At 42.3% G+C, this 16879-nt stretch overlaps 1 protein-coding gene and 1 long non-coding RNA gene across 3 annotated transcripts in view; one reads left to right on the forward strand and one right to left on the reverse strand.

Moving 5' to 3' along the window:
* The window catches only part of Synpo2 (synaptopodin 2), a 158745-nt gene extending 148050 nt beyond the window's left edge, over nt 1-10695 (forward strand). For both annotated transcript variants that reach the window (XM_021158903.3, XM_085835553.1), the window contains exon 5: nt 6882-10695. In XM_021158903.3, the coding sequence (XP_021014562.1) occupies nt 6882-7421 (540 nt within the window). In that variant the 3' untranslated portion in view covers nt 7422-10695. The remainder of the gene's footprint in view (nt 1-6881) is intronic.
* LOC147005454 (uncharacterized) overlaps nt 1-16879 on the reverse strand; it is a 36276-nt gene that overhangs the window by 7036 nt on the left and 12361 nt on the right. The window contains exons 3-4 of the long non-coding RNA XR_015046671.1: nt 3354-3441; nt 99-215 (exon numbers count right to left, since the gene is read on the reverse strand). This is a non-coding gene — a long non-coding RNA (uncharacterized LOC147005454). The remainder of the gene's footprint in view (nt 1-98; nt 216-3353; nt 3442-16879) is intronic.

Genomic DNA, 16879 nt, shown 5'->3' on the forward strand with positions numbered 1-16879 from the left:
AGAAAAAGGACTGAAAAAGACCTCTACTATGAGACTTCCTGTGCTCAGCTCCCCACACTAACTGTCCTTAGATTTTGACCTGAGGGGAGGCTACTTACCTTGTTCAAGTGCAAGAGGTACACAGATAGAAAACAGAGATGATGATAGTGTCCGGTTCATGGGTCCGTGTTGAGGATTGCATGAAGCTGTCCACAGAAGCAATGAACACGCACTGCCTGATACACAATAATAAACAATATATTCATGTCAGCTATAATTAAAGGCAAAAGTAGAAAAATATTATTTAGTATTCGCTCCTCTTGTGGGATATATTACCCCACCTAGCTCATGAGTTCAGTGAGCATCTTGTAGTCTTTACTGTATTAAAAATATTGAGCTATTTTAAGATTGGTACACATAAAAGGATTAGCGTGTACTCTTATGGGTTAAAGAACCAAATGCTCTAAATATAGGATTGACTGACCCATGTAAGTTATTGTCATCTGCCAGATGGCATGGACCCACGGGCAGAGCGAAGGATAGTTTTACTTAGCCCCCAGGTTGGTTCTGGGTATGTGTGAATACACACAGGTATGTGTGTACATGCGCACATGTGTGTGTGCGTGTATTTCAAAATGTTTCTACATTAACCTTACTCGACAAACTGAAAGAAGAACATAGAAAATGGAAGTCAGGGACAAGATGGTGAAAGTGACCAAATGCGTATTGAGTGGCAGAAGTTAGAACCTAATGTCTGTAAAGAAGTAGACGACAGCTGGCTGTGCTAAGTCATGTCTGTAAGCCCAGCCAGCACTCAGGGGACTAAGATAGAAGGTCCACTCAGAGGGTCAACCTCAGTTACAGAGTGAGACCTGCTTTGAGCCAACCAACCAACCACTGGAGAGAAGGAGAAAGAAGAGAAAAAAAGTGTTGAGAGATTGTGTTTCTGAGGCACCAGGATCAACAACCAGGTAAAGCCAGGAACGGAGGCATGGTTCAGTATAAGGAGGAAGTCCCCAGGCCAAGGATGCATGATGCCCTGGAAGGAAATTAGTCCTTTTCTGCAAGGCAGGACCTGAGCAAGTTGTAAAGTCTCTCCTCTTAAGACCATTGAAAGTTTCTAGACGTTTTCCTTGAAAATAATTTGTAGACTAAAATTCTATTCCATTTTTAGCCCATATTTTAACACAGAAAATTATGATAAAGGGCTTTGTACTTAGCTGGCTGGAAATGGCGTGTCCATGCATGCAGAATGATAGTGAAGCTGGCGTCTTAGCCAAGAAACCCCAGAGAGGAGCGGCTGCGCACTAACCCGAGTTCAGAACAGAGCAGTAGGCTTTACAAAGATAACAATGGCGCGCTACTTCTGCAGGGCTCACATCCTCAGCTAGGTCCATGTGACTGTACGTATCAGAACGTGGACACAGACAGTGGAGGGCAGGAGCTCAGAAACCCTGGCCTTCACTTCAGACCATGTAGGAGAAGAATTTTTGAGTGGAGTCTGAGATGAGCTGACCTGAAAGGCGGTGTGAGGACAGCTGATGGGTCAGAGAGGGCTGTGACCTGACACACTCAGGGAATCTGGAAAGGGAGAGCACAGGTTGGCAAGCAGTTTTGGCAAAGAACCAGGAAGTTTGCTGCCTCGTGCCCACAAATGATATGTGTTTCCCCATGGACCAGGAGAGGTCAGGAGCAAACCAGAGGTGACTGGCAGTCTCCAGGCTCCTGAGGGGGCAGATGGGTCCGAGCAGCTAGCTACAAGCTAAAGTAGACAGCTTCCTAACTGAATCCAGAAGAGTTACAAATTACCTCCTAGAATGCACAGAAACGGCTCATGTATCAGTTGTTGCTGAGATGAAGTAGGAAGACCAAAAGCAACCCGGGAAAGAAGGTTCGCTTCATCTTAGCGCTCCCAGGTCACACTCTATCACTGAGCAGGTCAGGGCAAGCACCCGAGGCAGGAACTGAAACAAAGGCTATGGGTGAAGGCTGCTTATGACTTGCTCCCTCTGGCTTAGCCTGCTTTCTTATACACCCCAGGACACCCTGTCCAAGAACGGCACCACCCACAATGGGATGACTCCTCCCATATCACAGGATCATCAAGAAAATGCCTTACAAAGTTGCCGTCAAGCAATCTGGTGATGGTATCTTCTCAACTGAGGTTCCTCTTTCTAAATAACTCTAGTTTTTTTTTTTTTGGGGGGGGGGTTGTTTTTGTTTTTTTTTTTTGGGGGGGGGTTGTTTTTGTTTTTTTTTTTTTGAGACAGGGTTTCTCTGTGTAGCCCTGGCTGTCCTGGAACTCACTTTGTAGACCAGGCTGGCCTCAAACTCAGAAATCCGCCTGCCTCTGCCTCCCAAGTGCTGGGATTAAAGGTGTGTGCCACCACACACACACACACACACACACACACACACACACACACACACATTCTCTCTCTCTGTCTCTCTGTCTCTCTCTCTGTCTCTCTGTCTCTCTCTCTCTCTCTCTCTCTCTCACACACACACACACCACTCCACATTAAGCAAGAATTAAGAACCATGGGCTAGGTCGTCAGGGAGCAGTCTTTGTGTCTTTATTATGAAATCTCCCCCTCTCAAACTGTCTGTCTCCAAGACCTAAAAGCCCGAAGATGGGGTTGCTGAAAAAACCTCCTTTTCTCTTTGCTTTTCTTTATCCTTGCCCATTACACCAAGGAGTCAGAGTTAGCAAGCTGGGAGAGGAAAAGAGAGAGAGAGAGCCCTACCCTACCCCACCCTACAGCAGAAAAGCCTCAAGAGTACATGGAGAAAGGACAGGAACCCCTTCTCTTAAAGTTAAAATTAGAGCTTAGACAGAGGTGGAGCCTTTAAGACTGGTCTGGGCAACTCGAATAGCTACAGAACTGTCCTTAGAGGTAAACAGGATGCCAGAACCCGTTTGGTTTGGGCAACGGAAAAATCTCTTTCCCTTTGTTAAACACAACTTCAAAGATAATGGAGCAAAGAGAAACAATTAGACGGGGTCACCAGGAAAGCCATCTTGACAGATTAGTTACTGATAAATGATAAATACTCTCTAGCCAAAAAAAAAAAAAAAAATCCTTCATCTGGGCTAGTCAGAACAGCTCAGTGGGTAAAAACAGCTGCCATGCAAGCCTGCTGTGAATTTAGTCCTCCATCACACAGGGGGAAAGAACCCACTCTTGAAAACTGTCTTCTAACCTCCACACTGAGGAAGTGGCGTGTCACTCACACACACACATACACATATACACTAAAATATGGCATTCTTTGATTCCTCTGATAACAATAAAGCACACAGGAGAGGCCACAGTCCACAGGGTTAGGCTGGCGTTCTACCACACCAGCAAACTTCAAAACTGAAGAAATACCTCTGGTATTTTCGGGTCCTTTAGTCATTTCTGGATCAAGGCATGTCTCATGGCTTCAGTTAGCAGCTAAGTAGAGGGCAGCAGGAGCCTGGACAGAGATGGACAAAAGGATACAATACCAACAAACAAGGCATGAAGATTAAAATTAGGGATTTAGGCAAATGTGAGAATAGAAGCATTTGGTCTTTCGGGCGTATGCAAAACAATTATGTACCTAAAAACGAGTTATTTATATTGTGATTATATCTTCTACCTAAGATAATCTAAACGTTTATCCCCTCATGATTAGCAGCTAATGGACAATAAAGGCACATGTGGTGGGACCATGTAAAGAACAATCGTCAGTTTATTCATGGAGACAGGCTTCTCTTCCATCGCACAATCCACGGTGCCTTCATACTCATCAAACATGCATTCCACATGGAATTTCATTTGACTTTCAATATGATTCATTTGAAGATTTATTTTTATGTATAGGAGTATTCTATCTGCATATACACCTACAAGCCAGCAGAGGGCATCGGATCCCATTATAAATGGTTGTAAACTACATGTGGCTGCTGGGAATTGAACTCAGGACCTCTGGGAAAGCAGCCAGTGCTCTTAACTTCTGAGCCATCTCTCCAGCGCTCAATAAGATTTTTAATCCCCCTCCCATAAAACCCTGACTTTCTCTTTTATAAACACACCTCAGAGTTTTACTTTTCTCTGTTCATAATTGACTAATTAACATTTATGTTTTAGCTGAAAACAAAAAGCCTCATCCTTCATATTAGGGTATCACTGAAAAGTCTTAGAAATTTTAATTTCTATTAAGTTTCAATTTCTAAGAAGATTTTCAAACTAAGTGAATTGGGAGAAGGAGGAGAAAATACATTTCTTTCAGCCAGTGATATGTATATACATCCCTGTAGTGTGTACAGTCACATCATGTGTGTGTATGTGTGTGTGTATATGTATGTATGTGTATGTAAGTGTGTATGCAAGTGTATATATGTGTATGTGTGTATGTATGTGTGTATATATATGTATGTATGTGTGTGTATGAGTATGTTTATGTATAAATGTATGTGTGTTTATGTGTATGTATGTATATGCATGTGTGTATGTGTGTTTGTATCTGTGTGTATGTGTGTGTACGTGTGTGTGAATTCAGTCTGCCCTGCATTTCCATAGAGTCCTGGATTCCTTCATCTGTTACTGTCCCCTCAATTGTGTTGTTGTGAACAACAGCATGGGCTGAAAGAGCTGTGCCCAACCAGATGAGCCTCTGTAGTAGCATTGGAATCTAAGAATTTTCCCTGCACTTCGGAAACTAAAGTTGTTCATCCCTTTTGTAGCTCTGACAAAGGGAGGCACAGACCTATGCTGTGGCTCAGCTATTACTCTTTCAAAGACAGTCTTTTTACAGAGTAAAAAATAAATAAAAATAAGAACCTCTTTCTTTCTGACAAAACAGGTAGAGTGTCTGTTCACTGGGTAATTGTTAGACATGCCATGGGAATTCAAATGGTGCTGGATCTGGGGTTTCAGGGCTCAGATCTTATTGTCTTTGTGTTTTTAGCTCATAGAACAGTGTTTGGCAGTATTAGATATTTCATAAAAGATGTTAAGTAAGTTTATGAATCTATACATGAGTAATATAAAATATGGGTAGATCTTGTCAAATTATAAAATGTAGATGTAGGCCAAAGGTGGCAAAAACCACTGCCACCCTTGCTGGCTCTATAATCAAGAGAGTTTGCCTGTAGCTCTGGATTAAGATAAGGACATTAATAGAAACGAACTTCTGCCAGGGTGCAACGTCAAAGGCAAGTTTTAGTGACTCCGACGAGAGAACCAGCCCCTACAATATTGACATCTCTTCATACACAGATCAAGACTCAGTCATCTCCCGTGTGTGCCCATGTGGCATGGGGAAGAAAGGGCATGCTGAAAAACAACCCAGCTGAGCCTGAGACATCTTAGTCAAATCCAGTATTGCTATCCATGTAGTCGGATAAGAATGAAATGGTTGGAAACTGGGAACTTGGAATCTAACTTCAAGTCTGGCTTTTTATTCAACAAGGCTCTCTCTCTCTCTCTCTCTCTCTCTCTCTCTCTCTCTCTCTCTCTCTCTCTCTCTCTCTCTCTCTCTCTCCTCTCTTTTCTTGAGACAAGTCTCATGTTGTCCTGGCTTGCCTCTAACACATTATAAAACCAAGACTGACCTTGAACTCCTGTTCTTCTGCCTCCAGCTTCTAAGTGCAAGGATTATAGGCAACACCAACATGCCAGGTTAAGAAACAATGCTTTGATGCTTTGATACTTTGATACTTTCAAAGTTGACTCATTTTTCCTTGCTGTTGCTGCTTCTTTCTTTCTTTCTTTCTTTCTTTCTTTCTTTCTTTCTTTCTTTCTTTCTTTCTTTCTTTCCTCCCCCCTCCTCCTCCTCCTCTTCTTTTACAGTTTGTCTAAGTAAGTCTCATATAAACAAGAGTGAAGAATGAGAACATTAACAGGCTAGCTAGCAGCGAGTGTCCTAGAAAAGCAGAAGGGTAGAGGGTGAACAAAACTTCCAACAACCCGCACTGCTATGGATTATTCAAACAGAGTATTTAGCAAGCACAGAGGAATGTTGCAGAGAACTCTGAAAGACTCTGGAATGGAATGAATATTAAAAAGAAAAATGGAGCCAAAATGCAAATGAGACACAGACCATGTCTCACCCTTAAGAACTAAACCCACAAGAGCTTGGTGGCTCAGGCTTACGTTCCTAGCTGGCACTGGAGAGGCTGAGTCAGTAGGATTTCCCAGAGCTCAACTCGGGCTTCAGAATGAGACCATCTCTCCAAAACAAGCAAGAGAGAGAAAGAGAGGGAGATGGTCAAAGAGAGACAGGGACAGAGACACAGAGACACTGAGACAGAGAGACAGAGATACGGAGAGACAGAGAATTAAAAACTCACGTGGAGTGGTCTTCTTCACACAAATAGATTCTGAGAAGAGAGGGGCCCCGCCCTTCTTTTACACTGGTTACCCCTTCATAAGCAGCATTTATTGCATTCAGTCGACCAAAAGAAGGCAGGCAGTTAAAAGTCATGCAGAAAAAGTAAAAATTGTAGGAGTTTCCAGCCCATTTCTGCCATTGTCCCTGGTTTGTTTACTTCATGCCAGGAGAAGCAGGGCAGGAGTAAAGCAGATGGTCTGGGGTCGCGGTGGGGATGGGGTGGGAGGCAGAGAGATGGGCAGATCCTGTTGGTGTCAGGGTTCCTGCTATGAGCTTACTCCTGGGAAAGACATGGCAGCAGTTTGAACTGTGAGAGCAAAACGGGAAAACAACAAAGAGGGCCAAATGAGGAGTATGGGTATCACTCAGCAGACCAGAGGCAGAATATGTTAAGTGAGACAATCTGTCCAGGCTTCAGGACGGGGCACTTCAGGGCTTTAATCTGTGCAGTGCTCGGTAGTGGTGCTATGAGCGCTTTGTAGTAATAATAAGCACAAACAGAAGAGAATGGACTATATTAACTTTTTGTTTGTTTTTAGGAGAACGGGCGCTCCCTTTCTCTCCCTGGAAGATCGGCCCCGCCCATCATTTCTGCATCTCCCTGGCTGTACCAGTCTGCTTACAGTTACTCCAGCAAACCAACCTTTGAGCTGGAGAAAGCTAACAAGAGACCGACACCTTGGGAAGCAGCAGCCAGGTCCCCTCTCGGTCTAGTGGATGATGCCTTCAGACCCAGGAACATCCAGGAATCCATCGTGGCGCATGTAGTCTCCGCAGCTCGGAGGAAGGTGTCTCCAGGGTCCCAAGAGGACTGGAAAGAGAGACTGTCCTTTGTCCCTCAAACTCAGAAGACCAACATGAGCTTTTCGGAAAGGCAAGAGTATCCTGCCCCATCCCCAGTCAACAGCCATGTGTCTAGCCACTCCTTATATAGTTCCCAGTTGCCATATGTGTGTTATAGGCAGGAGTCCAGAAATGATTTGAAAGCGATGTCCATGGAGACGAGGTCTGAATATTGTCTTCCATTGGGTGGTTATGACTATAACCCACACCCAAGGGGGCGGAGACACCAACCGTGAAAGCTTGTGTGACAATTGTGTGGATTTTGTTGTTAGAGAGCTGTGGTAGGGTTCTTTATTTTTAAAAATAGACTTAAACCCACGTTTAGTCCTCAGTGGCTCTCACAGATCATTTCTCTGAGTGTACATGTGTGTAAACACACAAGCGTGCATCACTTCCTTATCTGCCAATGCCTAAGGAACTGCTAGGTAGACAAGAGTCAGAGTGGGCAGGGCGTGGTGGCAAACACCCGTAATCTCAGTGCATATGAGACAAGTCAGGAAACCAGCAATTCAAGAAAATTCTCAGGCACATAGTTTGAGGCCAGCCTAGGGTACCTAAGACCTTGCCTCAAAAGGATTACTTTCTTGCATTGATATTCTGGCACTTATATAAAAAAATTCAAAGTATTAATTTCATTTGTAAGAAGCCCCATGCAACTCAACTTTGTCTTCGTGTAAAGACAACAAATCCAAACATTTTCTTCTGCATGCCTTAGCCAATAAAAAAAATTATTAGACTAGAATGTAGTGATTACCAGTATTTCTAATAGTGAGGAATATAAAATTCTTTGTATAAATATAACATGCATTTGCCATTTACTTTGTTCAAATCCACCTGTCACCCCATTGCCTGTCCCCGTGCCTCTAGACTTTCCTCTGGCTGGTTCCCATCCTTTCTATAAGGACAAATTTCTAAGGCAAGCCCACAAGAAGTAATAATCATACAGAAAAGAATTTCCTTGGTGTTATTTCAAACATTTCTCTAACACATGTTAGGTGTAGTTCAGATGAATTAGAAGGCTGAAATGGAAATGTTCTATTCTTCTTCTTTTGTTTGTTTGCGACAGTCCCTTACTGTGTAGCCCTGACTGGTGTGGTACCCCTTTTGGAGCCCAGGCTATCCTCAAACTCATGGTTCCACCCTGCCTCAACCTATGCAGTGCTAGGATTTCAGGTGGGCACCACTGTGCCTGGACAGGGTGGGAATGTTTTTAAGACAGGAATATGTCAGGGTGAGGTTACTACACAAGCCATATGGACTTAGAAGAAAACTGCAATGTATGGAAAGCACACATCTAGGCATTAGATTTATTTCCAATCTATTTAAAGCCAGCAGCCCGAGACGGGAAGACATGAGCTGAAGTGTTCTCATTCGTCAGATGAGAAGGCTGGGTTGTCTAATTGCTTAGGTTCTTTACAATTCTGCTATCTCGAGATCTTCTCGGTTGAATGACCTTTGATGCATTGTTTGTGGTGGCTAATCACATAGATATCAGATTAACTTTAGGAGTGGACGAGGTCATTAGTGCCAAGAAATGCGTCACTAAAGATCCCAAAAGGAATTTCTAAGTGGCTGGTTTCGTGTATGTGGAGTGAAGATTGATGTAAAGATAAAACTATTCATGGATTTAAGGAAGTAGTAGATGAATGTGCCTGTCATTGTGCAACTGATGTGCCTGATCGCTTATAGAAATAAACAGGAGAAGTATACACACAAGGGCTGCTTCTGAGCTGTACAGAGGAAGTTAGGCAGCTAACTTGCCTCTCCACTAACCAACCCAGCCTTATAAGCATGACCACGAACAGATCAACACCAGCTCCTTACCAACATACCTAAAAGTGTTAACTACAAGGGAATTCAAAGTAGTTCATATCATTATCAAGTTTATTCAGAGTCTTTTTTAATTTAAAAATTCTGCTTGGCTTTTCAAACATGATAATTTTGCTTTATTTTCCTTTCATCTTATCATCATGATGGTATCTCCCACAGAATAAAAACGGACTATGAGGAGGCAGACAGTCTGTTGCATTAGAAGTTACAAAAAAGAAAATTGAAGAATTCTCAGTAAGTGGCAAGAGTGGCCACATGCTAATTTGTTCAATCTTGCAGCAAAGAGATAGATAACTACTTCCCAAAATATGATTGCTAGCCTTATGCCTGCATCACTCTGAGGGATGAAGAAAAAAGGTTGCTGAAAATTCCATGCCAGCCTGAACTACACGTTTTATAAAAACTAGAGCAAAAGCTTTCACTGTTAATTTGTCTAAATCAATATAGTGTTAATTCCCTTAAAGTATAAAATATAATTCTTGGCATCCATGAGGGTTTTTTTTTATGTATAGAATCTTAAAAGAATAATGTTAGGCCACTGGAGTCTTAAGAAGTGTGAACATATGATCCTTACTGGCTTCAATTTTGTCATCAAATTTATCACTAGGTGTTTAAGTCATTCTGGATTAGGCTAGTTTTAGAAATGGAGGATTAAAAGAAAAGATGTTACTTAATGGGTCCACATTCTCTCCTGCTACTTTCTTTTGTAAGTACTAGGTTTTATTGCCACCAGTTGACTCACAGCACACTCTTTGCTAAAACTCATTTGATTCAAGGAGCAGATATCTTAGATATTATTATAAAATGCACTTATCTTTTGCTTGTACCACACCAAAATTAGCATTGATATTGAGCTATCTGAATGTATTCTATGCAACAGAAAGGCTGCACATTTTCTTCACAAGGACATGAATATCTTTAGCACACAGTGATGCTTCAACACAGTCAAATTGTGTAGATGCCTTTGAATACAATACTACCACTGCAGACTAGAAAGTGATACAGTTCCATGACTGACATTCAGCCACCCCAAGATCTGGCTTTTAGGGTGGGATGTTATGTTACCTTTTTAAGAAGAATAAAACAAGTTGGTCTCATTTTCCAAGCAATAGCCCTTGCACAGAAGAGTTGTGGCTTTAAAAGCTACACCACATTTGCTGCAGATATATTTCAATCATCAGAAGCTACATAGTGTCTTACTAAAGGTTGAGCACAGTCAGAGACACTAATCAGGCATTGCCTCCCATCCAAGTTTAAACATTGTATCATTGCATAGGTGTGAAACCTTAGTAGATAATTTTAACTTGAACTCTGAGTGTGGTGGCTACACAGATTCTAGTCCCTTTGTTTTTGAGGCTGTCTCATGTTTGGCAGCATCATGCACCTTGAAGAGCATGCACTTAGTGGGGCTTAATCACAGATATGCATGTGTATTAATGACTTAAAACTTAGGAGAAAAGAGTGTATCAATTAGGGACCGTTATAATGGGGGGAAATTGCAGAAATGTTTGTTTCTTAAGAAAAGGATTTTCACACTTGGATTCTATTCAAAGTAGAAGAAACTGCTACACAGGTCACACGTTCCTATTAGGTTGTTATTTCTATTTCTCTCTGTCCTCAAAGGCTGTATGTGAAAGATTTGGACTGAAAAATCCAAATGAGATTAGTAATAAATGTAACTTGAAAACCAAGTCAAGAGGCTTATTGTTTCTTTGAATGTAAAGTTCATTTTGAGTTATTTTTCATTGCAAAAGAGATTTATTCTTGTTGAGTATTTGGTCTGTGAATTTAGTTTTTGTTTGTTTGTTTGTTTTGTTGTTTTTTTTCCAACACAGCATCCAGACACAGTGTAATGATTTCGTACTGCATGGCAACATTTTAACTCATTTTTTTGTTTATGTCTTTCCTTTTCTTCCTTTTCTTTTCTTTTCTTTTCTTTTCTTTTCTTTTCTTTTCTTTTCTTTTCTTTACTTTTCTTTTCTTTTCTTTTCCTTCCCTTTCCTTTCTTTTCTTTCCTTTTCTCTTCTCTTCTCTTCTCTTTTTTCTCTTCTTTTCTCTTCTCTTCTCTTCTCTTCTCTTCTCTTCTCTTCTCTTCTCTTCTCTTCTCTTCTCTTCTCCTCTCCTCTCCTCTCCTCTCCTCTCCTCTCCTCTCCTCTCCTCTCCTCTCCTCTCCTCTCCTCTCCTCTCCTCTCCTCTCCTCTCTTCTCTTCTCTTCTCTTCTTTTCTTTTCTTTTCATCATTCTGTAACATTTGCTAAAGCCTGGCAGAGGCTTGATTCAGTATCAGGTGCAAGAAGTGCAGCCCTGGAGCCTTGCAGTAGGGAAAGAGATGGCATTCAATTCCAAACACAGCATGGCAGGGATGACTTGTGAAGGGACAAGTGGGAGGACATGGGGGAGGGGGATAGCTAAGGACACTGGGGCATGAAGAGTCTGGATAAGCCAAACCAACAGGGTGCTTGCTGCTGACAGACCAAAGTGTTCAGAAGTCTTCTGCGGATGTTGGAAGATAAGGGGCCTGATTAGATATCCAAAGCAAGGACTTAGGCTGTACCAACTCTGTCATGCTCTTTGCTAGAACTGAGTTTTCAGAGGAAGCACATAGCTATGCTTAATTTACATGTACAGTCAAGGTAGCATTTGAACTTTGGCCAAGCAAAGAATATTACTATAACATTCAAAAACTCCTATCAAAACTCACTTCAAGATACAGTCAACTTCACACAATAAGAAGCTGGAGTCCAGCCAGGAGTGGTAGCACATGCCTGTAATCCCAAAACGTTGGCTGCTGAAGCATGAGGATCACAAGTTCTAAGCCATCCTGGCCTACATAGCAAGACCCTTGTCTTAGTTAGAATTTTACTGCTGTGAACAGCCACCATAACCAAGGCTTCTCTTATAAGGACAATATTTAATTGGGACTGGCTTACAGGTTCAGAGGTTCAGTCCATTATCGTCAAGACAAGAGCATGGCAGCTTCTAGGCAGGCATGGTGAAGTAGGAGCTGAGAATTCTACATCTTTATCTGAAGGCTGCTAGAACACTGGCTTCCAAGCATCTAGGATAAGGGTTTTAAAGCCCACATGCACAGTGATATACTTCCTCCAACAAGGCCACACCCACCCTAACAAGGCTACACCTCCAAATAGTGCCACTCCCTGGGCCAACCCTGTCTCACAAACCAAAGAACAGCATAGAAAAACAAAAGGAAGTGTAGAGTCTGTGATGCTTCCTGTTGTTCTCTTGACAGGACCTGGAATCATCTACCAGACAAGCCCTGTGGTCCTCCTGTGAGAGATTATCTATGTTATAGTTAGCTTCTAGCTGTGAGAGAGGGGTCTTCAAAGTCAATGGAGTCAGAAATACCCACCCTAACTTGAGGTACGACCACTCCATGAACTTGAGTTCTGGACTTCTCAGAAAGGAGAGAGTCACTGAGCCTGTCCCTCACTGCTTTTCAGCTACAGAAGCACTGTGGCCCGTTACTTCCTTGCTATGATGGACCGTACACCCCCCCACCCCCAATACTGTGAGCCAAAACACTTTCAATAGTGTTGCTTTTTTTTTTTTTTTTAGTGTTATTTTGTCCGTATATGAGAAGTAACTAATACAGAATCCAAACACTTTTTAGACATTATTCTTAACTATTAGACCAATTCCAAGAATAAACAGAGCCAGTCCATGAGTGGAAAGCATGCTGGTAAATCCTAAAACCACTGGGCTATGATTTCCCTGACTGTGTCAGTGTGCCGTTCCAGCATTTGTGATGCTTTGTCCATTTGGGGCTAGCCAAGTCTCACCTATGTGAAACTGAAGCTGTCATTTTATATATAGCTTCCTCCATAATGGCTTTGATTTTTCCTATGGATCATTAAACATAGAATGTGAGTTTCCCAGTCAAGCCAGTATCACACAGCATAGTTTTCTAACATTTTTTATTTGTTTATTTTTGGTAAATACTAAGTAAAATGACTATTTTTGGCTTTCCAATAAAATACTTCAATGAGTCATTGTTCGAAAGCATACTTAAACCTTTAAAACTTTCCTTATTATTGAAGTAAGCTTATGTGGCTTAAGAGAAAATAGCAGGACTGACGTGTAGTTCAGTGTGGTAGACTGCTGGCCCAGCATGCTAGACACTCTGGCTTTAATCCCCAGCCCTGGGAAGAAAGGATCAGGGGAAGATGAGGCAGACAGCTAGCCTGGCTTAAGATATAATTACTGTACCAAGTGTTCCTCCCCCCTCCTTCCCTTCCCCCCTGAGGATTCTGACGCTTAGCAAACTATAAGCTTAAAACACATTCAGATGTAGGTAGCATCATTTCTATAATGAACCAAAGGGAAGCCCAAGGCCGGGGAAACTCAAGTCCCTGCCTAGTGTCCTAAGAAGTCAGCAAAAAAACCAAGCCAAGAAAAACAACTAAATGAACCTTGAAAAGAGGCCAATCTCTGAGACTGGTAGCAGCCCTGAGAACGGTCCATGGTCCCCCAGTGCACACAATAGCAGAGTTGTGAGCTCTCAGTAGAACATCCTCATATCTCAGCAGCCTTGGGGAAATCGCAACACTGGTGGCGTTTTACTCCTCAGTAGAGTAGAACAGGGGTTACCATGAAGCGAGGTTTCATTGCCTACAGCCTTATAAACATGACTGCTAATCTTTCCAGGACAATCTCACAGTCCCCTTCCCCCTTCATAAAAGGAAAACGAGCAATTTCATTATGGGCACATAAAGATGAAATTATCTCACCATGGCTGGCCTATTTTTCTTTCTTGGAGCCTGGCTTTCTGGTGCCATTCTCCTTAGCTTTCCTCTTAAACTCTTTTGTAAGCTTTCCTCCAGCTTTTCTCGTACCAAGAGGAGAAGCTTGACTCACCTGCGCAGCCCTTTGTACTTTAGATTTTCCCTCGAAGGTCTGAAAAGGCTTCATACGGTAGGAACGCCACACCATGGTGATGTGAGTGTAAGGTTTCCTCCAAACTGTCAAATAATTAGAATAACTTCTACCCAGATAATAGCATAATCTTAGGCTCTGACCCTTCCCCTAAAGCTCTCTACTGTATTCCTACAAAACCCTAGAGGGAGGCATGGGAACCAGACTTTTATTAGAAAGAACTCCTTTTCCTAGAAAGAATTATTCGTGAGCCTTACACGTCTTCTTTGGGGGATATTTCTTCCATACACAGTAGTCCTAGAGCACATGTTAGAAAGCAAGGGTCTGTGTTTTGTGTGCCCCTGCCTTCAGTTTGATGAAGCAACTGTTACTGAAGCAAGACAGAAAACTAAACAAACAAGCCTGGGCATAATGGACTATGTTTATAATCCCAGCACTGGGGAAGAAAGTGGAGTCAGGAACATAAAAGTTCAAGGTCAGTTGGGACCACTTGGTAAAGCAGAGGTGATCTTGGACTATGTACTTATATCCTTTCTCAAAAGAAAGCAGAGAGAGAGAGAGAGAGAGACAGAGAGACAGAGAGACAAAGAGACAGAGAGACAGAGAGAGAGAGAGCAAAGTGTAGGTGCCTTGCAGTTCTCAGGGCTGCTACCAGTCTCCGAGACTGGCCTCTTTTCAAGGCACATTTAGTTGTTTTTCTTGTCAATCAGCATCTCGTTCATACCACAGCTTTCTGTGGGCTAGTACAAAGGGCATAAAAAAATAAGAGTTTTAAAAATACATAAATGACTAATCAAGGAGTGCTAGATGCCCCTATTTGTCACAGAAGGGCTGTGCTCTTGCTTACCTAGAGAATCACAGCAGCAGCATATAACAAAGACAACTTAGCAAGAAGACACATTAAAAATGGATTTAACCAAAGCTTTGGGTGACCTTCAGAAGCCTTCAGAAATGAAGATCCAAACCTAGGGAGCATTGCCTATTTATATGCTTAGTTTGTTGACTAGTGGACAGCCATGTTGTAATGGGACTGGAGAAAAAAAGTGTGGCCTAAAGGTAGCAGACTGAGGACAGGTTCCCTACTTGTGGAACACATAATTCTCTCAAGTATGGGAAAGGATGTTCTGGAGTAAGACTCCGAGGGATGAAAAAGAAATGAACAACTTTGCAGGTTTTACAGCTGCCCTGGGAGAGGGGTTATGGTTCCCCAGGGTTAAGAATGTCCCTCCTGCTCCAGTTGTTCAGGACTCACTTGAAGACCAAGTTGCACATCTGCTACATATGTGTGAGGAGGCCTAGGTCCAGCTCATGCATGCTCTTTTGGATGGGGGATTGTGGGAGGGGATGTAAAGTGAGCAGGATGTAAAGTGAGTAAGTTAAAAAATAATAATAATAATAAATGTCTCTCCCACCACTGAGGACTCAGTTCACCAGAGCACTGTCCTTGGCAGTCTTGTGATTATCTGGGTTTTGTTTTCAGAAGTAAGTGCCTCTCTACTTCTCAACTCAGATGGCCCCTCTTTCCTTTCACTCAGGTACTGTACAGCAGTCAAACGGAAAACATATGAAGACAATGGCAATAACCAAACAACTCTCTCCAAGTAAAAAGACGTTCTTCACCTTCAAAACACTTCTATGCACTAAATAGGTCAACTAGATTGTCCCCAGGGGCCCCTCCTTCCCCACCCTGCCCTCCTCTCTTTGCCCCTCCCTCGCAGCTAGCTCCCACCTCCAGCACAGTCACTATCATCTGCTATCTCTTTAAGTCCCTGTCAACAGGACAGAGGGTTATCCTCAGTGACCCTCAGCCACCCACTTGCTGATTTCTAGGAGAGCAGGGGTTACTGAGTGAGCCCAGGACAGGCCTCTTTCCTGACTGCCAACACAGAGAACTTGTGATTACAATGTTAGGAGTGACCAGAATAGTAACACTTTTTAAAAAACATTCCATTTGTCAAGTTGAAATAATGAGATTTCAGGAAAATTGAGAAGATTCTCTTCCTGAAAGATGATTTATCTTTTGTCAAATAATCCCGAGTCCTTGGTTTTTCAAATGCTAGGAAACCAAAGTTATCTTTCCAAGATGAAGATAATAATGTCTTGGCTAGGTTTTCAAACACTTGGACAGTTACTCGTGGGCTGAGCACTGGCACAGAGGCGGGGCTTAGGGAGCCAGAATGGAGTCTGGTTCACTTTCTATGCTGTGCTCTTACAGAGAAATGATCTCAGAGCTTTTGTACCCCACAACTGCTACATTTAAGACAACACCCTTAATATACCCTAGTACAATGCCATCTTCAAACATTTATATCACTGTGTTATAGGCCATTTTCCAGTCATAAGGTGCAGGATGTCTGGAAACTGAAGCCAGTGTTGCTCCAGACATAACCTCTCTCCTCCTTTCCTGTTTTACAGACAACGATGATGTCATTGGCAACTGGAGACTGATTTTAGGTGGCAGTATATCATTACCTCCATTCTAAAACTCTCCCCAAATACAGAAACACAAAACAAAGGTGACCATCACAGTGGGAAATGTATACTATGATGCTTGCTTCCAAAAGAGCCCAACAAGCATTGCCAGCCAAAAGGTCTACCCAGAGCAACTCTGCCATTGGAAAGTTGCTAGCCTATAATACCCACCAGACAGATCACGCTCGAGACCCACAGGTCTGTCAGCAGTGTGATGACGAACAGACTGTCACAATAGTTTCATTACCGTGATTTTTATTAGCCAAATGGAAATAATTAGAAGTCTTCACATACTCTACTGCATTACTTCCATTTTATCACCTGTGTCGTACAAAAGCAGCTCCTTAGATAAACAATATGAAGATCTGTGCCCGAGACATATGCGCTAGAAACTATATATTCATATAAGAAGGATCTTATTCAAATCATCAGACCAAAAAAAAAATGGAGTAGAGATTGATTGGTGTGGCATAATTTGCCTGAGTCATCAAATCACTCTT

The sequence above is a fragment of the Mus caroli genome, unplaced genomic scaffold (genome assembly GCF_978045245.1).
Source record: "Mus caroli unplaced genomic scaffold, Mus_caroli_1 scaffold_3, whole genome shotgun sequence".
Classification (NCBI taxonomy): Eukaryota; Metazoa; Chordata; class Mammalia; order Rodentia; family Muridae; genus Mus; species Mus caroli.